Raw genomic sequence first — 24,257 nt, 5'->3', positions numbered from 1 at the left:
TATTTCATGGGGGCCAGTTCAGAAAGTGACAACTACCAAACTACGGAACATTTAAAACTTGCCTTTACCATCAACAACAAATCTCTTATTAACTCAAGCAGCAAACCTGCACATAATGTGAAGGAAATAAGTAGCTATCCTATTTTTAAAAGACATCTGAAGGCAGGCCTGTTCAGGGAAGTTTTTAATATTTACAGTAATGCTGTATTGTTTTTAATACTTGACTGGGAGCTGCCCAGAGTGGCTGGGGAAACTCAGCCAGATGGGCGGGGTATAAATAATAAATAATAATAATAATAATAATAATAATAATAATAATAATTTACCTGGGAGTTCAAATGAACTCCACAGGACTTTCTTCCAAGCAGATCTGCATAGGATTGCATTGTTAATCTCCCTCCTCTTCTTAATAAAACCACTTGGGTTTTCTGAACCACAAGCTGGAAAGCCTAACAACATATACATGCAATCAGCATCCTATTGCCCGAGTTATCAATGTCCATGAACTGCCCTGAATTGCAAGTTGGAATCCTAATTTTTAGCAACCAGACATGCAAGTCCTATTCCTGGGTCACACCCAATATTGTTCCAGCATCCAGTCTCTTCTTCAAGTGCCTCTTCCTCATTCCCAACAACCTCTTCCCCTCAGAAATTATACATAGGGGTCTTGAACAAAATCAAGGAGAGGGCTTGGGCCAACTGTAATCAGACAAGGTAAGGGGATATGATGTATAAACATCCCTGAGGCTGCAGTGCTTGACACATGTCATTGTTTCTCTGCCCAACTTCTTGCATGGCTAAAGCTGGCCAGTGTAGCCTCTTATGACTACACTTACAAGCACAGGAAGACAGAAAGATGCATCCCAGACCCAAACACAATGAGAGGAGAAGAGTGGCATGGAAGGAGGGGTGGCAAAAGAAGGAATGTTCATCAGAGGGAAGGCAGGTACAGCGGTACCTCGGGTTACATACGCTTCAGGTTACAGACGCTTCAGGTTAAACTCCGCTAACCCAGAAATAGTACCTCGGGTTAAGAACTTTGCTTCAGGATGAGAACAGAAATCGTGCTCCGGCGGCGCAGCGGCAGCAGGAGGCCCTACTAGCGAAAGTGGTGCTGCAGGTTAAGAACAGTTTCAGGTTAAGAACGGACCTCCGGAACGAATTAAGTACTTAACCCGAGGTACCACTGTATACAACACCTCTTTAAATTCCTCCGACAATTATTTAGAAAATGTACGAACCCACTTCTCAAAAAATTTCTCCCAAGTATTATACAAGTCAAATTATATATAAACCATGACTTAAAATACACAAATCAATTAAAAACAAATATACATAAAACCACCAAGAAAAACAAATATAAAATCAACAAAACATTTAAAACAAATATAACTAAATCACGTTTCTGGATAAATCACCCGCCACTCCCGACAGCTTCTTAGACCTTCGCTCCTTAGACACCGCTTAGATCTTCTCCAGTCTCCAGACTGACTTGCCACTGACTTATCTGCTCCGTCCCAAGTGTCTACTTACCTGCAACCTTGCAAGCTGTTGTTCCTTGGCTTCTCTTCCTCCTTGCTTCCTAGAGTCCCAATGGCTGTCTACTGACTTTCCGAACCACTTCCCGACTGTCTCCCTCCCGACTGTCTCCCCCTTAATACAGCTAAGCCTCTCGTATCATAATTCTCCTGCACATTTGCCAGCACATGCAAAATTCCACAGTGCTAAGATTCAGAAATCTAGAATAAAGTCTAATGTTTAGTTAGCATTGTTTTGGATAGATTGCCTCAGTTTGCCTAGTATTCCTTTCCCCCAGAAATGCAGCTAAGAGTCTAAATTTAACATACCACAGGCCCTTTAGTCACGTAAGAGAATGGAATGCTGAACTTTTAAAAAATTCTTATTGAATATAGTACATATATACAAATATTTTTAAAAAGGAATTTATTGCCTTGCGTATAATCATGAACAAACTAATAATAATGCTGGGCTTTTAAAATGACAGTATAAATGAGAGGAGGAGTATCTGTAAAGCTGATTCACTCTTGTTGACTGTTAAAGAGGCTGGGGTGCATTTATAATCTCACACAAAAATCTCTTTCCTACCCTTTTAAACTAATTGCAGACATTGATCATGTAAAACAAAACTAGTTCCCAAATGACCAGAAATTCTGCAGGTGCTTTTATTTAATCAAAGGTTGTTTATACAGTGCTTGTTGTAGGAGGAAAGGTTCGGGAACTTCCAGAGGACAGAAATAAGAATATCATTGATGAATGAGAGCAATATTCCGTTCAGTCCATCGTTCAGTTCCAATGCATTCATCTAGACATGTAGGGAAAGCACCAGATACCCAGTGGTATCCTGCCATCCTCCAAACATCATCCCCTCTATGTCAGGAGGTTCCCACACTTCTGGTTGGTGGGCCACCAGTGGTCCATGAGCTTTACTCAGGTGGTCCATGGAATGTTTATATTAAATATGCAAATTGCTTTTTAACTGCATTTTTCTTGCATTTCATTTCTTATTGTATTGATTGCAACTTGGATGCAAGTTGTTAATACAAAAAAAGAGCAACAGGCATTGACCATTTTGCACATGTTCAATTACGCAGAACATGAGGGCAGATCAGGGGTATAATGGGGTGGGCTTATGCCTTATGCAAACTCTGTTGACGTGTTGGTGGGGAGAGGGGCAGGAACACAACCCCCGTGCAAATCGGGGGTTGCCTGCGGAAGAAATAAAAGAAACAATAAAAATACAACTAAAAATCATGGGCAGAAAAATCATTACGTAGTTCACCAAAACCGTCAGCATTTTCCAAGTGATCCCCGGGGGCGGGGGAGTGTCTAGCAACCACTGCTCTACTTCCAGTGCTCAGGCTATGTCATTGCTTATGTAGCCAAAGCAGCAGCACCATGTAGATGGTATGAGTAGACTTGAGGAACCCCAAAGTTTGTATAGAAAAAATTTCTAGAGGTGAAAGCCCCAAGGGAGTGAGCCCCCCCCCACCCAATACAGGACTATATGTGCTCAATGCCTCATGGAATGCTGACTGTTAGGGAGCAGAGGGTGGAAAATGTTTGGGGGGGGGGTTAGAAATGCTGGAAGTCTGGACAGGCAGACCATCGCCACACTGCAACATTTTGTTGCAGTTCCAATTGTTTTCAACATGTTAAAAGAGAATACTGTACACATACTCTCCCATGATAAATAGCTGGGCTTGAAGTCAATCAGACTCTTTCTTACTACTGTATTGCAACATGCCCTGCAGTTTCCTTATCAGGGAAAATAACTGGGAATTTCCTGTGGTCCAAGAAGATTTCTTAAGTACCTATGTGCCAACTCATAATCCCAACAACTTGGGGTCCTGGCTAAATAATTCAATGAGACCTATTAATGCCCTTTCCCCAAAATCCAAGATACACAAGCAGCACTGCAAATCGCTGCCTGAGGAATGTTGCCGCTAAACTGCCACACAGAAGCTTCGACTACTGTTGATGAGACAGCCTCAAGCTTCCTGAGAAATCAGATTCCAGTTCATCTGTCGTCTCCACAGGTACGTTGCTTTGGTTCGAATTGGATGGATACGACCAGGTTGGTGTCCATGCGACCAACCTGTTTGGAGACATATTGCACTGGCATCTCACCGGTTGCAAAACACTTCCTGAGTGAGCAGGGCTTTGCTGGGGGAAACCTGTATAACAATGTGGCTGGTGAGTGTGATGAGAGGGGCTATATCCAGCTGCCTCTGCACCAGGCGAGTGGGCGAAACAAGGCCCGTCAGGCCCGCAGAAGCTGTGGAAACAACTGTTCTTTCTGTATCCTTGATGAATGCGCAGTCTCGCAATGAGCGGCTTGCCAATGTTAACCACCTTCCTTTCATCCACAACATCATCTACTCCTGCGTATTCATAGTGCAGGCAAACTGTGAAGGTTAAGTCTTCCTGTGAAATAATAAAAAAATAAAATTCATCATTAATCTTCATAATAATGGCAGCTGTTATGCCCTAAGAAAGAAATGCAGGCATTCACATCAAATGCAGCATTCACTGCCATCAGAGTGCTTTTGTCTCCTAATTACACAAATTCACAGGACAAAAAAAAAAGGGGGGGCGCTGGAAACCTATTTCTAGCGTTTTGCTGTCAGCACACAGACACTGTATTTTAAAAGCAACTGTTACACCGGCCGCTAAAGATATTACACTTTCCACGTTAAGAGTTTGCCTTCCACATGGAACTTGCAAAAATTAAACACAAAGAAGCTACTTTTTGCATCACAGACAACTCCAATACTCTCACTAACATAATCAGTTTTGTATGCTGACTGAATTAACGGCACATCTGCATTTCGTGGGAAACAAAAGCAAAAGATGAGCATGTCTGCCCCTCAAAAAATAAATAAATCAATTTTAGCACTTGCTATATCTTCATCATTTAGGATGATGTATAAGCCAAGGGACACCAGCTGTTTTTTATCATGTAGATTCCACCCTCACTCCAATGGCACATACTACAGTTTTATACTGATCAGAATAGTTCCTTCACCCAGTACATTCTCATTGCCCAGTCAGATTTGGCTCCTGGTCCCCTATTTCCCACCTCACAGTAGTGTCCAATCTGCACTAGGCCTTTAAAGCAGCGTCGTGCCACTTCAAAACAGTCATGATTCCTGGGACCTGTAGTTTGCTAAGGGTGTTGAGAGTTTTTTTAGGAGATCCCTCTTCCCCCTCACAAAGCTATAGTTCTCAAGAGTTCTCTGGGAAGAGGGACTGATACAAAACCACACTGGGAGTTGCAGCTCTGTGAGGGGAATTGGACTCTAAGATCACCTGTGACCTTAGCAAACTACAAGCCCCAGGGTTCTTTGGGGGAAGCAGCAAAGGTTTAAAGTGGTGTGATAAAGTGGCTTTAAACGTATAGTGCAAATGGGGCCACAGCCATCATCGGACCCCTGATTTGTTTTGTTTCCGATAGCTTAGAATCGCAGAACTGAGTTGGAAGGGACCTTAGTGGTGCAGCAAGAAAGCAAAGCAGTTGTGAACCACCACCTCAGCCTTGACACAAACAAAGCCCTTATTGCAGCCTGCTGCCCTTCCCCAATATCCATGAAGCCATATTCAGAAATCTAGACTCGGAACCTTTCGAGACTGAAGACCTTTAGCATATAATTCTCTGCTGGCTTAACCTGCAAAGCTGCATCCATAGGGAAATCATACATTTATGCTGAGGTATTTCAAAGGGCAAGTAGTAACTGGAGGCTACCAATATGGGTGTGGGCCTGTAAAACATGCAATCTGTTTCATGCAGCAGCTGATGTAAAAGTGCCAAACAGAATGAGTTTGTGAGACAAAAGTAATGTGAAATGACCTTTAGCTTCTGCAGAGAACTTATTCGAGTGTAGAGACAATGTTTGGGCAAGTCCTTTGACAGCAAGTAGCTTCCGGTTTCCTCAGGAGTCCCCTTGTTTGCCCCTTTGGGGTCGACATCCAAGTCCTGTTCAAATTTGTTAAAAAGCAGAAATTAACTTATAGGATTAAAAGCTATATTCCCACAACCACCCTCTAGCTGCCAGGTCATATAATATGTGGGTTTTGGCCAAAGTGCAAATTTCATGTTATTTATAATCCTGTAAAGAATAAACTGATACCAAGCTCCTGATGCCAACTTACGAGGGGGAAATCTGTAACATAAGCTTTGCAAACAGTGATTTCAGAAGGCTTCTTTACTATGCTTGTGTAGACAATCAGGACATTGGAGAATTCTGCTGCAAAACCCAGCTGAATTTGAACACCGCAGGCAAACTGAAGGCACATGCTTTCAGGAAGTTCTGGAAACAAACACATTTTGATTAGTGGTAATACACAGATGCTCTCCTTCAAAATTAGTTGGGGAAATTGCATCTTTCCTCATGCTATACTTAGTCATTATCCAGATTGGAACATCAGGATTAATTTCAGTAGCTAGGAGATCTACAAACTAATGGGAGCAGATTATAATCAGTCTTCAAGACTCCTTCATACATTTTGCACAGATCATCTCCTCCTGGCATCCATCAACAGTTCTGCTATTGCCCTAAAATGATAAGTAACTTTACTGGAGAGGATCTTGCTCCTTCACTTTACTAGCAACACATGAAATGAATTACAAGTTATCATTAGCTGAGCAGATAAGGAGATGAAGCTATGGGGAGAGGGCCTGGAAGGTCACTTCATATACCTGGGTGCATGTGAGCTATGGGTTAGCCACCCCTGGGCTATGGGATGTCACTGTCCCCTCATCATTATAATACAGTGGTACCTCGGGTTACATACGCTTCAGGTTACAGACTCCGCTAACACAGAAATAGTACCTCGGGTTAAGAACTTTGCTTCAGGATGAGAACAGAAAATGTGCTCCGGTGGCGCAGCAGCAGCGGGAGGCCCCATTAGCTAAAGTGGTGCTTCAGGTTAAGAACAGTTTCAGGTTAAGAACGGACCTCCGGAACGAATTAAGTACTTAACCCAAGGTATCACTGTACTGACTGACTGTTTTGTGAACTGGCTATTTCCTGTTGTGGGATTTATAGTTGTTAACCACTGTGGATGTTTTGTATGGAAAGGGGGGGATATACAAATGTAATAATGTGTTTGGCTTGGGAGCTTGACCGCTAAGAAAAAATTAATGAGCCCCACCCCACCAAGGCTCCACTGATTTTAGTGGCAGCAAAAAAGCGGGGGAACAAAACAGAGGTGATGTTGGGGTTGACAGAGATGTGTAGAACTCTCTGCACAGCCCAGAACCTTGATGGGGATACAAACCCATGCATATTAGAATGATCATTTGATGAACGGAGAGGGGATGATGATAAGCCCTGCTCTTCAGCTGATCTGCTGGGTGTGGGGCTACACTGGAGAAGGTGCCCTGAATGTGTGTGTACACACATGTGAGTGCAAGAGTAGGGGTGGCCACACCCACTGGTGGCATGCAGCCCCTGGAAAGTTTGCCAAGGGTGAGTGCAGTATTCAGGTATTCCATTGAAGGTTAGCTATCCTTGAACAAATAACCTAGGGAAACGAACCATTTGAGGGAGGTAAACCAAGTTATTTCAGTATGTACATAAGGCTGTTGTGCACCCACACCCTGGGACATGAGGAGCTATAGATCAACTTGAACAGCATCTTCACTCATACCGTGAGCTTTTGCCCACTGCAGATTCCGCGCTAATGACTCCGCCGACGCTACTGTTTGCTGAACAGGATCAGTTAATGCTCTCTTCTCAGATAAGCTGCTGCGAATCTCCAAAGCCTGCTTGCCTTTGGTAAGGTGACACTTGCCCATATCTAAAAATAAAAGATGCAAATCATTTTCTGGGAACCAAAGCTGCTGAAAATTCTAATTAAAGCACCTACATTCCAGAAGAGCCGCCATGTTGCTATGGTTATTGTTGTGTCAGCGTTTCCATGACAAACCTGATTTCAAGGGGGCATTCAAGCCTGGCTGTTCAAAATTCACTACAGTCCGGAACATACCGTCCAAGTTCCTCTCCATGAGAACTCCGCCTCCCCTGCTCTTTTAGCATTCATTATGACCCAAACATTTATTAAGCTGCGTGGCAAGTTTCTTCATCTTCTCCCTCCCACATGCATAGGCATAGATCCCCCAGTCAATGAAATCCTTCCCAGGAAAAGACATGTTTCTTAATTGCAGCACTCTGCTTACAAGAATACACGTTCCATTGTTTTACACTACAGATAAGCTAGATTGATAATCTTTTCCAACAGTTGTCTTTTTTTTAGTTGGGGTTCTCCATCTATTTTCAGCCACATCATTAGCATCCTTAAACAATTTTAATGCATTTTTGTACACCCTTGTACTCTATATGTTTTTAAAATGTTGTTACATAGCCGCCTTTTTCATAAGGAAATTCTGCAGCGGTAGTAGTTTTTGAACATCGCTTCTGCAACTTTAAAAAAATGTTGTTTTCTGCTGCTCCAGAGAAGCGGACACGGAGCAATGGATCCAAACTACAAGAAAGAAGATTCCACCTAAACATTAGGAAAAACTTCCTGACAGTAAGAGCTGTTCGACAGTGGAATTTGCTGCCAAGGAGTGTGGTGGAGTCTCCTTCTTTGGAGGTCTTTAAGCAGAGGCTTGACAACCATATGTCAGGAGTGCTCTGATGGTGTTTCCTGCTTGGCAGGGGGTTGGACTCGATGGCCCTTGTGGTCTCTTCCAACTCTATGATTCTATGATTCTATGAATTTACTATATAAGGAACTGCCTTCGGCGAATGGCTCATCTTGCCTAGTTCTGTCTATCTTGGCTGGAAGCAGTGTTCTGGGGCTGTGAAAGGAGATAAAGTATGCCTTTAAAAAACAATGCCACCATTTTGGATGCATCTATCGCTCTGTGCCTACAAAGCAAACATGCACAATTGATTTGATCCCCCCTTTCTACCCCAATGTGTTAGTAGTATTGTTATACGTTGTGCTTCCAAGGGCAGGGGTACATCAAAAAGCCACACACACATACACAACCATTCCCACAGCCCTGTTATTCTTTTGCATATAGACACAATTCATTTCACAGCTTTTATTAGGGATTAAGTGCTATAGCACACTCCAATAGTTACCCCCACCCCCCGCAATGCCAGAAGTACGTCTTGATTGGCGTGAAGGCAGCCTCCCTGAATTAGGGTTGTACACAGTCACTCTCCAATAGTCAGCCAGCGGTCCCACTCAAGAATACTTAGGCATCCAGCTATTGCCATCTGGCAGCTCCTTGTCTGGCAGTTTCACTTCTGCCTTCCGCAAAGCAAAAGGGGGGGGGGCGGGGACCTTCTTGCGTTTCGCTTCCAGGACCACATTGAAGCAAAGGAGTCCTCTGAATGAGGTCTGTGTCAGCATCCACTCCCTTCAGGAACTCAAGAGAACTACCTTTCTTCAGGTATGGTTTGCAGCTCACTAGGCTCCAGCCTCCTTCCACTCAGTTTCCCACCCAGGGCATTGGTTACACAAGGTCTACATTTCTCCCTGTTGTCAACCTGCCATTCCAGTCTCCCACAAACATTTTCTTCCTGCTTGCCTTTTGCCCAGTCACCCTCCACCCACCCCCATGCTTCTCTCCCGAGTTCTAAGAAATTCTGACACCTTCTCGAGGCCAGCAGCTGTTTTCTATCTGCCCTGTCAGGCTGCTCCTCAGGGAGGGGGAAAAGGAGCCTGTCTTGTTTGCCAGCAGGCTGTCTTCACAGCCATCCTCTGCTGGCAGTTTCTGTTGACTAGAACCAGTAGGAAACACAGGGTGCACTGGGGCAGGCCATTCATCTCATCTCAAGGAAGTAAAGGTTACGGGGATCAGGCTGTATTTCAGCTGACAGACATAGCTGTCCCAAAACAGTTATTTACAAAGGCTGGTGTACATTTGTTCTTTATCCTCATCTAGGAACAAGCAGTTTGAGCTGCTATGGGGGGGGGGTGGAGTTTGAAAAGAAAGAGTGAAGCATGGGTGTGCATATACCTTACCCCTGCTTTCAACTTCTGTTAAAAAATATTATAGACTCTCAGGGCTGCTTTTTGGCTGTAAACCGCCCCCCCCAATCAAAACAGCTTTTACATGCATTTGTGCATAACACACAGTTTGCTCCGAAGGCCTCAAATGTGCAAATGAAATGTTTTACACTTCACTGCATTTGTATTCTGCCTTTCCATCAAGGAGTTTTATCCACACAACAGCCCTTTGAAGTAGATTAGGCTGAGATGCGGGATGCGTGTGGCGCTGTGGGTTAAACCACAGAGCCTAGGACTTGCCGATCAGAAGGTCGGCGCTTCGAATCCCTGCGACGGGGTGAGCTCCCGTTGCTCGGTCCCTGCTCCTGCCAACCTAGCACTTCGAAAGCACGTCAAAGTGCAAGTAGATAAATAGGTACTGCTCCGGCGGGAAAGTAAACAGCGTTTCTGTGCGCTACTCTGGTTCGCCAGAAGCGGCTTAGTCATGCTGGCCACATGACCCGGAAGCTGTATGCTGGCTCCCTCGGCCAATAAAGCAAGATGAGCGCCGCAACCCCAGAGTCGGTCACGACTGAACCTAATGGTGATGGGTCCCTTTACCTTTAGGCTGAGAAATAGTGAGGCTCAAGGTCACCCAGTGAGTTTGTGGCTCTGTGGGGATTTGAACCAGAGTCTCCCTAGTTCTACTCAGCCCCCCTAACTCAGATGTGGGCAACCTTTGGCCCTCCAAAAGTTGCTGAACTACAACTCTGATCATCACTGGCCAATGGCCATGTTTTCAGGAACAGATGGGAGTTGTAGTCCAGCAACATCTGGAGAGCCACAGGCTCCCCACCCCTGCTCTAACCACTGCACCACACTTTTCTCGATCAAGCAAACTTCCCTAGTGGCTCAGGTATACTTCCCTTACCTTCTGCTACACCATCCAGCAGCACAGTAATTTTCTTGTCCTCCAACAAGCGTTCCTTCAAGAACTTCATGAAAATCCCATTGGCTAAGCCAGACTGCTGAATTTCAAAAGCTTCTGCTCCTTGGCACCTTAAATGCATATTAACAACAGCAAGAGGCATGAGATGGGTGGGGAAAGTGTAACTGCAGCACAACAGAAGGCAAAAATGTTGCTTTGTCAAAGTAAAATAAAAAGGACTTTACAGGATTCTGAAAAATCAGTTCACGTTTCACAATAAAGTATACAAATAAAGTATACTTTTACAAGAAACGTTAATAAATATTAATGTTTGCTCAGAAATGTTTACACCGCCAGGATACAATTTGCTAGGATCCAGAAGGCAATTGGGCCTGATCTGGTCCGTTACCTGAATATAACACCAGAGCAAGGCCTATTATCTTGTCTGTAAAACAGGTGTTAAAATCAGGTAAGAATTCTCAACTCCCCAATTAATGGAATGAGGCACATCACATTTATCTGAATGCATAATCTCCTTTTATCACCCCAATCTGCCTTTTGAACTGGGTTTTCGGTCAAGTGGTCAGGGAGATGCTGCACTCAGATAAACCAGCAAAAGGCATGTACCATGTTTATGTTGTGTTGAAGTGGGAGAGGCACACACATCCAAGGTTGAAAGTTGATCCAAAAATGAAATCATGAGGTTCAATCCGGACTTAAATCATGCTTAGAGTAGACCCACTGATATCACTGGGTCTTATGTTACTCATAACTAACTTGAATGCCATTGATTTAAATGGGTCTACTTAAACCTGAATACAACTCAAAGATTTTCTCAAATGTAATGTGCCCACAAGATATATAAAGGTCTGCTGGAACACAAGCAGATTGTTGTCTTTTTATTATCCATCTCTATACTGAGGGGTATTTTGGTTAGCTCATAACACATTAACACAATCATTCTGTTCACAAACACACACACACAAAATATGCAGGTACAATAATTAGCCTTACGTGGCGTATCCAAAAACAATGTTAGCTGTAACCTTCAGGGCATCCAAGATGAGGACGGTATTATCATATTCATTCCTTTAATAAATGTAAGAATACAAAATGAGAAGAACAGCCTGAATCTGGCGCAAGTTGAGGATAACACAAAATGTTTTTTTATATCCAAAGCCATGACATTATTACACAGATAGAAAATTCTATATAACCCCCCTCCCCCCAAATTCTGCCATTTCCATCACTTCCTTTAACAAATCAAGCAACAGAGAACTAAGCAAATTTGCTTTGGTGAATCAGTGCAAAGTGCTTCCTTCCACATTCATGAGCTGCTCATGTTGCAGTTGCATAAAAGTCTCCCCTCTATCCTAAGAGCCCAGTCCTAAATCAGGGACAGGAAACCTGTTTTTCTCCAAATATTGTTTGACTCCAACTTCCATCAGCATCAATTAGCATGGCTGATGGATAGGGATTGTAGAAGTTGAAGTCCAACAACATCTGGAGAGCCACAGGTTTCCATCACTGCCCTAAAGTACAGAACTTGAATCAGTCTAGCGAGCCATTCAGTATTATATACAGTAAGAGTTGGTTTTAAATGGGCTTTAAAGAATTATTTGCACCTGCTTTTTAATGGACAATGATGCCAGTCTGTGTTCTTAGTGCTGCCACTGATTTGAAACGAACTGTTTCATTATGTACACCTGAGTTTTAACCTGTTTTATGACTGTATATATTGTGAACTGCCTTGAGAAGCCCATCTTGGCCCTGAAATGCCAAGAAATAAAAACCCAAAGCCCTCTTTAAGGACCACAGTGAAAAAGAGAAACTCTGGAGAGCAGAAAATAACCCTGCAAACTGTTTGAAAAAAGGGGAAGATAAATACAAAATTTAAACCAGTTTTCATTTCTTTCAACCATTTGTGCTCTGCATGGTACTGAAATGCCTAGAGAAAAGGCCCCTGATCCCATTTTCCACTATGGGTCTTCACATCTCTAGATACACCTACTGCATCTCTTCTCTTACATTTACTTTCCCCCCTCCATTTCCTGTCTGTATCCAGGGTATATATCCTTGCCTGCTTGAGTAACCACTTTATGCATTTAATGAAGTGGGCTTTGTCCCACAGAATCCTATCTAACAATAATTTTGTTAGTCTTTAAAGGCAGGGCTGGGGAACCAAAGGCCCAGGGGCCAAATGTAGCCCAGGCCTTGCCCCCTCACTGGCTCCGCTCTGCCTGCTCCTTGAGTGCTTTTGCCTGGCTGGAATATGTCCTTGAACTGTGATCAATGCCTCTTGCTTGCCTTGTTGGAGAGATGCGCAGGTGTAAAAACCTCTGGTTTTTGCCTGGTGGAAATGTACAAAAGAAATTGCTGCTCAGCTGCCTTTTGTTTCGGGCACCACCCACCACAGGCATCCAAGTTCCCTGACACTTGCCCATGCTCATTGGCAGAAAAAGACCCCACACTCATGCTTTTTGCCCTGAAACCTCTCTAGAGTTAGGCCAAGGGTGGTGATGCTGTTACGAAGCACCCAAACCCAAAATGGTGCACAAGCTCTATAAAAATGCTTTGCTTTGGCATCGATGACTGGATGGAACAACACCTAGAACAGGGCTACTGGTTACACTTACATGAAAAGCAGCTGGAATCTGCCTGACCAGAACTTTGAAGATTCAGGCCTGCCTGAAGCAATGTTTTATTTTGAAATCTTTTAAATAATATTTCAGTTTCCTGTTAATTACGTTGCTTTGAATGTATGCTTTATATATGACTTTCTTCAGTAATGTTTTATTTTGGATTGTTTTATTTGATGTTTCAGTGTGTTGTAAACTGCTTGGGAGATGTTTTCTTAACAATATAAAGCAGTATAGAAATGAAACGAATAATAATAATAGCCCAGGAAAGTTGGGAGGGGCTTGAAGTAAAAGCTGTTATCACTTCCTAGCTAATATTCCCTACTAGCTGGGAGGAGGAAGAGCAGGGAAATACTATCACGGCAAGATCTCAGAGGGAAAAAATGCCAGCCTGACACTCCACCTTCCCAGTCAATAGGATGTCAGCTTCATCTGTTAGAAAGGAGCTTTCAGTATTTTGAACAAGCTACCCATCTCTGCTTTCGTGTGGTAATCAAAACAGTTTTTTTCTGAGTGGGAAGAAAATAATTTTTATCTGAACCACCGTTATCTGGATTGCGAATCATGCCCTCCTTTGTTCCCAGAGACTGACCCAACAAGTCAGACATGACCATGTAGCAAGTTTATTTTATTCCCTGTTATTTTGCTTTCGCTCTCCAGAGCCTGGAGAAGAAAACGGAAAGGTTGTGACACTTGCATACAGATGGTTGAGTTAATAAAAGCTAACCTCTCAGCTGTTCCATTTGCCTGTTTTTCTAGCGCCAACATGGCTTCTTGAGCCTTGATCTACTAGGGAGGTGATGAAAGCAATTACATACCTTTTCCTGCACATATCCAGTAAAAATACATTGAGGCCAGTATCCTTTTCTTGCATCCGTTTGAGAATATTTTGTACACACAGACAGTTTGCGGCTCGATAGGGATTTGGGGCATCTATAGGAACCATAAAACTATTACCATAGTTTTCATAGCCATGGCCAGCATAATATAATAGCCCTGGGGAGAAACAACACACACAGTTAAAATAGCTTTTAGCGATTATATTAAGCAAACTAATTCAATTAAATTAAGTTGCAAAGAAAACAAGAATAAGGCAGTTTTCTATAGTCTTAAAATCACACTTGCCGTAAGTGGGGCAGTGGATTTACTGAAAGCAGGTGCTGAATGTGCTCCAATCTCCCCATTCTTGGAATGAGGTGAGCAACAGCCTTGTGCACTGCTATACACATATAGTGGCACATTTTTACTATACAACACACTGAAGTGAGGAAAGCAGCAGCTGCGCATTTATGTTTTGCACTTTGCATTGCAAATGACACTTTTCTGGGAGTAACCAGGTGATGAAATATCATGGTGAGCACTGTGAGCATCTACAAGAAGGACAAGTCCTTCTGGGTATGGAGGTAAGCCCACCAAAATGCAGAAACTTTGGGGTAGGGAACCTATGTTCCTTGAGATGTTGTCGAAGTACAACTGCCATCAGCTCCAGCATGGCCAATGGTCAGGACGAATGGGGGTTGTGGTCCAGCTAGAGGGCCACAGGTTCTCTACCTATCCAATCAAAGTCATGGAATTGTAAAGTTCAAAGGGACCCCGGAGGCTCATCTAGTCCAACCCCTGCAATAAAGCACTATTTCATGTTCCACAAACATTCAAAGGGCACTACTCAAAAATGCAAAAAACCAAAACAGGAAACATCCACTCATGTGAAAAAAGATAGAATAGTATCAACGAAGCTGGAAAGAACGAATCTTCGAGGCAATTCTCTTTCTGTTCACTACTCAAAAACTGTAAAGAACTAAGAGCCAGACCTACTTTGGGCTATAACAGCAAACTAGGGCACTCTGGCACAGTGAACGAGCATCATCCCCACTGTTAAAACACAGACCAGGAGCTGAGTGCAAAAGTGTTACATGCACACAGAGAACTGGGTTAAATAAAAACAAAAGAAATACAAGAATAAAATACAAGTAAAATTTCCTTAAAACTAGTTTGGGGAAACAAGTCAAAAACAACACTAAACTATATATCACACACAAAAATGAGTGGTGTACAAACAGCTAATTAAGATTAATTCAGTCAAGACTCCAGGAAAGCTTGAGTAAACATGTGTGATTTAAGAAGGTGTTTAAAGGTTACTACTGTCTACCTCCCTTGAGCGTCCCCTAGGGGAGGGCATTCCAGAAGGTGGGCGCTCCCTTCACCAGGGAAAGTGGTGGTCTGCTGAGAACTGCAAGTAGGGGAAAGGTGTTGCTCTCAGGTCCTATTTATGGGCTTCCCATAGGCATCTGGTTAGCCATTGTGAGAAGGCTCAACTGGATGGGCTTTGGCCAGATCCAGCAGGGCGCTTCATGGGTATCCTGGTTGCAAGTTGCCTAAGGTTTCAAATGTCAACAACTTTAGTAGCTAATAGCCAGTGCATTTGTTTCAACACTGCTGAAATATGTGTAAAGCTGGGTATTCCAGCAAGCATGCATTAAGACAGACCATCAGAAAGCTCAATATTTTGAGCTAATTACTTTTCAGTACTTTGTACTCCATTTGGTTAACACTTGCACTTTTTTATTTGAAAGAAAAGATGTTCTTGGGATAGAAAGTTTTGTGAACAAAAAGAGGAAAAAAACCTGTATGCTGTCAAGATGGCGGCAGTAGCGGCTGCAGCCCGTGAGGCCTTGTGGTGATGGCAGGTGGCGGCAATAGTAGTGGCAGCCTGCGAGGCCTCATGGCGACACAAGCAGTGGGGCTTGCGAGGCCTCGCTATGGTGGCAAGAAGTGGTGGCAGCCTGCAAGTCCTCCTGGCGGTAGTGGGAGGTGATGGCAAAAGCTGTGGCAGCCTGCCTCAGCAAGGCCACTTCTGCTTCTGCCACTGTCTCCTGCCGCCACCGCAAGGCCACCACTACTGCCACTGCCATGACAAGGCCTTGCAGGCTGCTGCCGCTGCTTCTGCTGCCAACAACTGTCATGGCAAGGCCTCGCAGGCTGCTGATTATTGTGCCACTGATGCCAGGCTGCCGCTGCTTCTACCCTCTCCCCCGCCATCATTGATTCTGCCGCTGCCATTGCTGCCTAGTAGGCCTGCTGGCAGTCCCAGATTATTTGTATTCACTGTGACTCATCACCGTACTTTAGATTGTCCTGACTACCACCATTTGGTAGCCAGATCCAAAAAGCAAGTCTCATTTGGATTCATTTTGGCTCATTTATCTATTTTAGATCCTTAAGTAGTAGCAGTTGCCAGGACATTGTTCTGTTCGCCTCTGTGTAGTAGTTCCTTCCTTATTTCAATTATCATGATATATCAATATATTGTGATGTTCAGCTGGTGATATATCACAATATTGAAAACCAGTTATCGCTCAGCCCTAGTTTACGTGGTTTAGATGGGTGTGTAGAATTTTAGATGTGGAAAGAGTGTTCAGATTGTGCTGTGCTATCTTCTGGAACTCTTAAAATATTTTGCTACAATGGAAAAAGACATCAATAAAAGGGAAAGTTGAAGTCAACATATTTTGGTGTAGTTTGTGATTCGAGACGTCATCAGTGCCCAGCAGTAAATCTATAGCTGAAACTGACCCAAAGGTGCCCGACAAGCTAGCACTAAAAAAAGGGAATGGGAAAGTATGCTGCCGTCAGAAAGTCTGCGGACACTTTTGCTGCTCCAATAAATCTTCCTGTCATTGTGACCCTTTGGCTCAGGCCTATAAAGAGTGGAAGGCATTCTGAATGTCAGTCCAGCCAGCACAAAATGAGACAAGCGTAAGCCATCTGATCAATAAGAAATTCTCAATATGGGCTGCTTTGGGAAGAAGGGCAGGATAGAAATTAAGTAAGTAAGTAAGAAAATATTCAGTAACTTCCCCTTGTTGCAGTAACTTCATCCAATTTAAACCACTGCCTGGCCCCGCAATAATAATTTTTCATGAAAAATAAATATTTGGTGTTATTAAGACAGTTTATGGCAGCTTCTTATGTTTGGTCTCAATAATGTTCTAGCTTAACATAACATATCTGTCTGTCTATCTTGGAGCGCATCTCAAATTAATAGATGTTGAATGTTCCAGTTTTTCAGGCACCAAAAATTATATAATGGTTACATAATATACGAGGGGCCTCGGTCTACTAAGAGCATAGGACAAGGTAATTTGGAAATGGAAATATTTAAAAAGTACCGTATTTTTCACCCTATAGGACGCACTTTTCCCCCTCCAAAAATGAAGGGGAAATGTGTGTGCGTCCTATGGGGCGAATGCAGGCTTTCGCTGAAGCCTGGAAAGCGAGAGGGGTCAGTGCACACCGACCCCTCTCGCTCTCCAGGCTTCAGGAAGCTATCCGCAAGCCTTGCAAGCCCGGCGGGAGGTCCCGCGGGCTCGCAAGGCTTGCAGGCAGCAGCCTGCAGCCCGCAAGCTCGGGGGACAGCGGGGAGGCGCAGCGTGCCTTCCCGCTATTCCCTGACCTGGTTTAGAGGCTGGCGATGGGGAGAAGCAAGCTTGCTTCTCCCCATCGCCAGCCCCACAAGCTCGGGGGATAGCGGGGAGGCGGAGCGCCGCCACCCCGCTATTCCCCGACCTGGTTTGGAGGCGGGCGGTGGGGAGAAGCAAGCTTGCTTCTCCTCATCGCCAGCCCCACAAGCTCGGGGGACAGTGGGGCAAGCCGCTGCCCCATGGAGGCTAGAGAGGCTGTCCCTGAAGGCAGAAGAGGGAGACGGAGCGCTCCATCTCCCTCTTCTAGCTTGGGGATGGCTGCACAAACCTGGGGGGGAAATAAAATTTTTTTCCTTGATTTCCCCCCCAAAAAACTAGGTGCGTCCTATGGGCTGGTGCGTCCTATAGGGCAAAAAATACGGTACATTCTAACAATCAATTTGACAGACTGTCATGCTACTAGTTCTTACCGTATACTCCTTTGTCCAGCAGCAATAAGAACTCATCTACCGCATTCCGCATCTCAGGTTCAGTAAGATCCAGCAAAGAAACCACTTTGAAGTCCAGTTGCCTCAGCAAGTTGGTCAGCTCATAAACATCCACTAATGGAGCCTTGAGCTTAGGATGATTATAATAGCTCATGTTTCCCATCAGCAGCGCTACTTTGTCTACCGCTGCAAAAGCAAAAAACATGACAGAATTTTTGTAGGACAGTATAAATCATTCCAAGAGACAGCATTTTCAGAGTTGGGCCACGGGATGCTCCACAGTCAATATTATTATCATCTCTTACACGTTTAATACTCCCCATGTTGAAAAGGTGTAAGGGTTTGTTATGTCTTATAATGGGATATTCCAGAGTGGTGGAGGGCAAGGAGTCTAAACTAAGTCACCATAGTCATTGCTTCTGCTAACCATAGTTTATTACCCAAATCATGGCTTGAACTTCCAAGTGTATAGGCAAACCATGATTTAAATGTGCTTAGCACTCTTTAGAGGGACGCGGGTGGCGCTGTGGGTAGAACCTCAGTGCCTAGGGCTTGCCGATCGTATGGTCGGCAGTTCGAATACCCGCAGCAGGGTGAGCTCCCGTCGTTCAGTCCCAGCTCCTGCCCACCTAGCAGTTCGAAAGCACCCCTAAGTGCAAGTAGATAAATAGGTACTGCTCCGGCAGGAAGGTAAACGGCATTTCCGTGCGCTGCGCTGGTGCTGGCTCGCCAGAGCAGCTTCATCACGCTGGCCACGTGACCCGGAAGTGTCTTCGGACAGCGCTGGCTCCCGGCCTCTTAAGCGAGATGAGCACGCAACCCCAGAGTCGGTCACGACTGGCCCGTACGGGCAGGGGTACCTTTACCTTTTACCTTTAGCACTCTTTAGGTGTAATGGCTCCAGGAGGTGAAGCAATGAATTGTCAATTCAGCCACTATGCCATAGCATAGGTAGCACAATCTGTAGTTTACAACCCATTTCAAATCATGGTTTGGCAAATCACAAACCATGGTGTACCAATTGAGACAGCATACGACACCATTGTTAAGCATATTCTACCATGGTTTGCCAAGTTATCAGAAGTGAGAATATTAGGTATTGATAGCTCCTTTAACACTGTATATTTATCTAGTCAGTTTGAAATAAATGCTTTTTAAAAGAACCACATACTTTATTTATCATAATAAGATTTGACAGCTTTCCTGGAACTATCATGAGCTGATCTCTTTAACTTGGACTTAATTTACTGTTTATACTTGTAGCTTTAGAAATAAACAGATCATTTATAGATGAAATACAATCTGCCAAGCTCTATCACAATGAAAGCCATTTTAGAGAGACAGTTACAAATGACTGCACACTCTCAAGGTTTCAATGACCACATGTTTAATGGGTTGGTACAACACAGAGTCATTAATACAGGTCTATTTACACTGACAGCAAAATATCTTTGAGCTGTTCTTATCCCAAGAGAAACTGTAAATTAGTGAAACAATCTGCAGGCTGCCTGTCTTCTTATAAGCAGAAGACAGCAAAAATAATTGCTTCAATTTGAGAATTCAAAACTAACTTTTAGTCAAAGTATGCCTATTAAAATCAATTGACCTAATTAGTTATGGTCATTAAATTCTGAGTAAAAGTTAGTTGAATACATTATGCATTTGTTCTTTCCTTGCTTCCTGAAACTTAGAACACAAACTCCAAATTCTAAGCTCCACTTTGCCTAGGAAGTCTAAAGCCCTTCTGTTTTCAAATTCAGTTTTCTTAGCTATGTTGGCAGACATTCAGTAGAGTAGATTCCAGGGCACTGATTTGGTCATATACAATTCAAAACCTGCATCTATTCCATATAAACCTTTACCAGTAAGATGATGTAGTTTTCTACAGTACTACCCCTGAAAGGAACAGAAAATCTCAACATGCTATTTCTGTCCCATATATCATTTTTCTGATGCGCTGAAGGGGGAAATCACCAATGGATTTGTGCACAGCCTGTGTATTACCTATGTTCCATCTCTACGCTAGATTGTGGTATACTGGTCTACGTATTCTCCCCCTCTCGTGTCATATGTAACTCTACCATTTGTGGTGGAGGCAGAGGTATACTTGTAGAGTCTACTGCCCCTGGGAAGAAGAGATTTGAGCCCACTGCCGCTGAGAAACTATTTAACTGTGGCTGCTCCACTTTCTCTCCTGCACAAAGACCTTCAACTCACAGCTCTGACTTCACTGTTTGTCAGTGGCGTAGAGCAGTCAAAGTTAGGCTAGCTCATTTCACAGAAGTTGCAGGGGGATAGGGGATAGCAGCTAACATGTAGCCTTGTGAACTTTCTTTTCTTAAATGAAAGCTCAGAGTCTTGCTAGTGTTGCAAACGCCACCCCTTAAAATTAACCACTCTGGAGATTTGCCCCACTTGTCCTCCCGTAAATATGTCTCTGGGTGAAGGGTGCACAAAGGGGGAAGGAGTTATCTATCGTAAACTAGAGGAGAGTAGGTTGGAACATTTTTCCCACAGTGTCCTAATGTTCTCTCTCCCTGCCCCTAAACCATGTAATTACAACAGCTGTCTCTCCCCACCATGCAGCTATCATCTTTGATCAGAGCTTAAGGGGTGGGGGGCAAAGGAGAGGGAAGGGAACACAGTTGCCCTGCAGGCATTCTGGTCACCTTTCTTTCAGATCAAAGGCAGGCTTATCCTTTTGTGCTACACTTCTAGGCACAAGTCCACACTTTTCTTGGCCCCAAGAGCTTTCTGTGCAAAAACAAGCTCCTTACTGCTGAATCGGAGCAAACGACAATCTATGGATTCAGCAACAATCATGCTTCGGATTAACCTCATTGGATATGGTACATAACCTTCCCACCCTGAAGTGATGCATAAACTGTTAGACTGTGGAATAAGCAAGGAGTAATCTGTGTGCAGCATTAAAGAGCATGTTTCCGTGGGGAAAGTGCCGGGACCAAAAAAAGAGAGCTTGAATACAGAGCTTTAAAGCACATACCTGTGACCAGAAAGCATGGGGCAAAAGTTAAGCATGGATGAGCCCTAAATGCCTTGTCCAATACTGAAAATGTCAATCATATGTTGCTGCTGGATGGTCCCTGCAGAACCAATGCCCAGAAAATCTGATGAGGTACTAATAATCAGTAGCAGCAAGTCTAGGCAACTTCATTCCATCACAAGAGATAAATTTGTACAGCTTAACTGGAGCAGGCCAGCAGCAAGCGTAATATACTTCCCCACCGCAATGACCTTTCTCATGCAGCATGGAAATGCTGTCATCACGCAAATGGCTTGCATTTTGCTGTGCTAACAGAATGAGCTGACCTTTTGTTGTACAGGTCTATACTTTAATCTCTTTTATCGAGAAAGTTCTATGCCAAGAAAACAATCTAATTCCAGTTGAAACTTTCCCAGGAGGGGTTCAAACACCCTCTACAGGAAGCCAAATCTCACGTTGGGCAACGAAGCAAGAAATTAACCTTGCTTGCAAAGAAACTGAAGAGACATTGCTTAATTTAGCCATTAGGAGCTCTACAATTAAAACGAAGCCGTGAAAACCCACTGATGTATTTAAGCCCAATTTCAGACTCCTCACAATTTTACAGGTCTTTTTCTCTCTCCCAATTTTCAAAGAATTATGAAAGCACCAACAAAAGACCCACATGTATTTCTCAGCGGGGCAACACTATTTTAACTGGTCATTTAATAATATCTGTGGAGAAGAATTTACTATTAAGCAAGCTCCCACATACGAGTGCAAAATGGGTGTGTGCAATCCAAAGCACAGAGGACCTAATGCTTCATGTACTACCACAAAAACCAAACAATGCTAATAGATTTTAGTTAGAGTACAACAGATATTGATTAAACATGAAGGTCTGGGAGGTTTTTTTGTACCACCTACTCAGTACTAAAGGGGAATTCAATAAGAAATATTACAGCACACATAATTTTTTCTTTTTTGGTTCACAAAACTTTCTATCCCAAGTAAATCTTTTCTTTCAAATAAAAAAGTGGAAGTGTTACCCAAATGGAGTACAAAGTACTGAAAACTGAGAGATCAGCCTCCCCCAATCTAGTCCTCTCTAGATCAGCCATCCAGCATGGCCAGAGTTAGATATTATGGGAGTTATAGTCCAAAACATCTGGCAAGCACCAGACTGGGGAAGGCTGCTCTAGATTATACCCATGTTTCTAAAGAAGAATTTAATTACTCACCAAATTGCCTTTCAGACAACGGTTCTTTAAGATCTGTTAAAAAAATAATGAATGAAAAGGTTCACTCTGTTGTCAACATATTTTGCAAATGAAAATGTTCTTCGGCTTGGGTCCTACATGTCGTTTACATTTTAAATATGTTTGCGTCATTTTTCTCATTCACAATGTGGTTTGTATATTTTTTTAATTCTATTGATTACATTTGTAAACCCCCGTTCATCTGAAGATCTCAGGGTGGTTCACAGAATTTTCACGTATTCTAATTTCTAGTACAATTTAAAACCAAACAGGCTACAATCCTGAAAACATGCAGTACATCACCATTCAATCCTCTTATGTTCAACCATGTTGCAAGATATAAATTTGCAATATAGCACTGGTGACAGACAGGGGGATTCTGCTTGGGGGAGATGGGAGAGAAAGAGTAGGCCTCTGTTGGTGTAAACTACACAAAGATGCGAGATAACCAACCCTTGTCTCCATGCTATATAAAAAGGATGTTTTACTACTACTGCACTGCTTGCAGTATCAAGGCACAGAAAATATTCTATGCAAGCAATGTATAATTCCTAATGATTCCATTCCTATGCACGTAACCCACCAAATATATAATGTGATGGAGTATTTTGGAATCTACAGTAGTGCTTGGCAAAAAGCAGACATGTGCTCCTTTAGCCAGAGAAGGATTGACATGACCTTTTGGGGAACAAAATGCTTGGCACAATCCCTAATGGAGTCATTATTTGATACCACAGATTTACCAGACACCTGATGGGTGTCATCGTACCTATTTGACATTAGGCCATTCAAAGCTACATCATTAACTGCATGCTAACTCAAGCAATGAGACAGATTCAGTTTTATACCACCTTTCCCAACTATATTCTAGAAGGGCTTATGAATGAACAAACTATGGCTGACATGCACGTGAACAGGTGGTCTTGAAATGACAAACTCAAATCTAAATTTGGTTGTTTGGTCTTGTGCTCTTTAGCTTTTAAGTCCTTTTGATTGTTTTATGTTTTTACTTATGCACAATTAAAAAGTATGTTTTACTTACCAGGCCCTCCAAGGCCACTTAAGTCCTCTGAAAAAGAAAACAGAAAACTGTAACAAATATGTATTTGAGAAGCATGTTAACAGAGATTCAAGAGCAGGATTTTGCTACATCTAACAAAGTCAGAGATGGAAGGAAAGTAATGTTTACTGATAACATTTAATGATGATCCCTTTAACATGATAAACAGATAAAGCAGCTCCACCTTCAGAGTGAAAGAAAACAATATGCAGTGGAAGTTGTAAGGTAGAAATGAGAAGCTCATGCATAAATATGAGATTATGTTACATCAGCTCTGTATATAGCATTATGGTCCAACACAGTGCACAATTCTATTAGCGATAGATCCCATAATCTCCTGAATTCCCAGCATACAGAATTCATCAATAAGCTCTACAACATTTGGCTGAGTTTACCTTCAGAGCATTCTACTGCAATAGATTTTCCACCTTGAGATTTAAGGAAAAAAGAAGAATACTGAAATGAAGTTCTTGATTGCATTTATGACCATCATGTTTAATAAAGAAAATGTAGAATCCAATGTAGCGTTAAGGCAATCATTCTGTTCGGCTGCTACTATACATAATTTTGAACCTTGTGTTGATATACACAAGAAAGCATGCTGCCAAATTAATCCTGCATGGAATCATGTAACTAATCACTTCCAAAATGTGCTCAAAAACCTCTAGTCCAAGGGCAAACAAGCCATCCAATAGTACCCTACAGATAATCCTGTTGAGATCACAGCATGCCACAAATAGAAAGAAATCAAAAGAACAAGCACATGTACATCAGACCTGGGGAACAGCCCCCCCCCATGCTTTTGGATTCCAACACGTCAGCCCCAGCAGCTTTACCTCAGTCTAAGAACAGAAACTGAATGGTGGCAGGGCACCGGCGGCGGGAGGCCTCATTAGGGAAAGCGCACCTCGGTTTAAGAACGGTTTTGGTTTAAGAACGGACTTCCGGAATGGATTAAATTCGTAAACCAAGGTACCACTGTATTTATTTTAAAAAAATATTTATATATCACCT

At 43.1% G+C, this 24,257-nt stretch overlaps 1 protein-coding gene across 5 annotated transcripts in view; it reads right to left on the bottom strand.

Annotated features, from left to right (window-relative positions):
- Positions 1 to 1,929: 1,929 nt before the first annotated feature.
- Positions 1,930 to 24,257, bottom strand: part of MALT1 (MALT1 paracaspase) — a 41,766-nt gene continuing 19,438 nt past the window's right edge. For 4 of the 5 annotated variants that reach the window (XM_083575605.1, XM_083575602.1, XM_083575606.1 and 1 more), the window contains exons 7-17: positions 23,639 to 23,671; positions 23,226 to 23,252; positions 22,166 to 22,198; positions 17,924 to 18,127; positions 13,851 to 14,028; positions 11,408 to 11,482; positions 10,397 to 10,524; positions 7,171 to 7,320; positions 5,671 to 5,828; positions 5,369 to 5,494; positions 1,930 to 3,945 (exon numbers count right to left, since the gene is read on the bottom strand). In XM_083575605.1, coding sequence (XP_083431731.1) covers positions 3,490 to 3,945; positions 5,369 to 5,494; positions 5,671 to 5,828; positions 7,171 to 7,320; positions 10,397 to 10,524; positions 11,408 to 11,482; positions 13,851 to 14,028; positions 17,924 to 18,127; positions 22,166 to 22,198; positions 23,226 to 23,252; positions 23,639 to 23,671 — 1,568 coding nt within the window. In that variant the 3' untranslated portion in view covers positions 1,930 to 3,489. The remainder of the gene's footprint in view (positions 3,946 to 5,368; positions 5,495 to 5,670; positions 5,829 to 7,170; positions 7,321 to 10,396; positions 10,525 to 11,407; positions 11,483 to 13,850; positions 14,029 to 17,923; positions 18,128 to 22,165; positions 22,199 to 23,225; positions 23,253 to 23,638; positions 23,672 to 24,257) is intronic. The other variant, XM_083575603.1, reaches the window with a different exon arrangement.

This window comes from Podarcis filfolensis, assembly GCF_964270895.1.
Source record: "Podarcis filfolensis genome assembly, chromosome: 11".
Taxonomy (NCBI): Eukaryota; Metazoa; Chordata; class Lepidosauria; order Squamata; family Lacertidae; genus Podarcis; species Podarcis filfolensis.
Note: the sequence above shows the minus strand (reverse complement) of the source record. Positions and strands in the feature narration are given on the sequence as shown.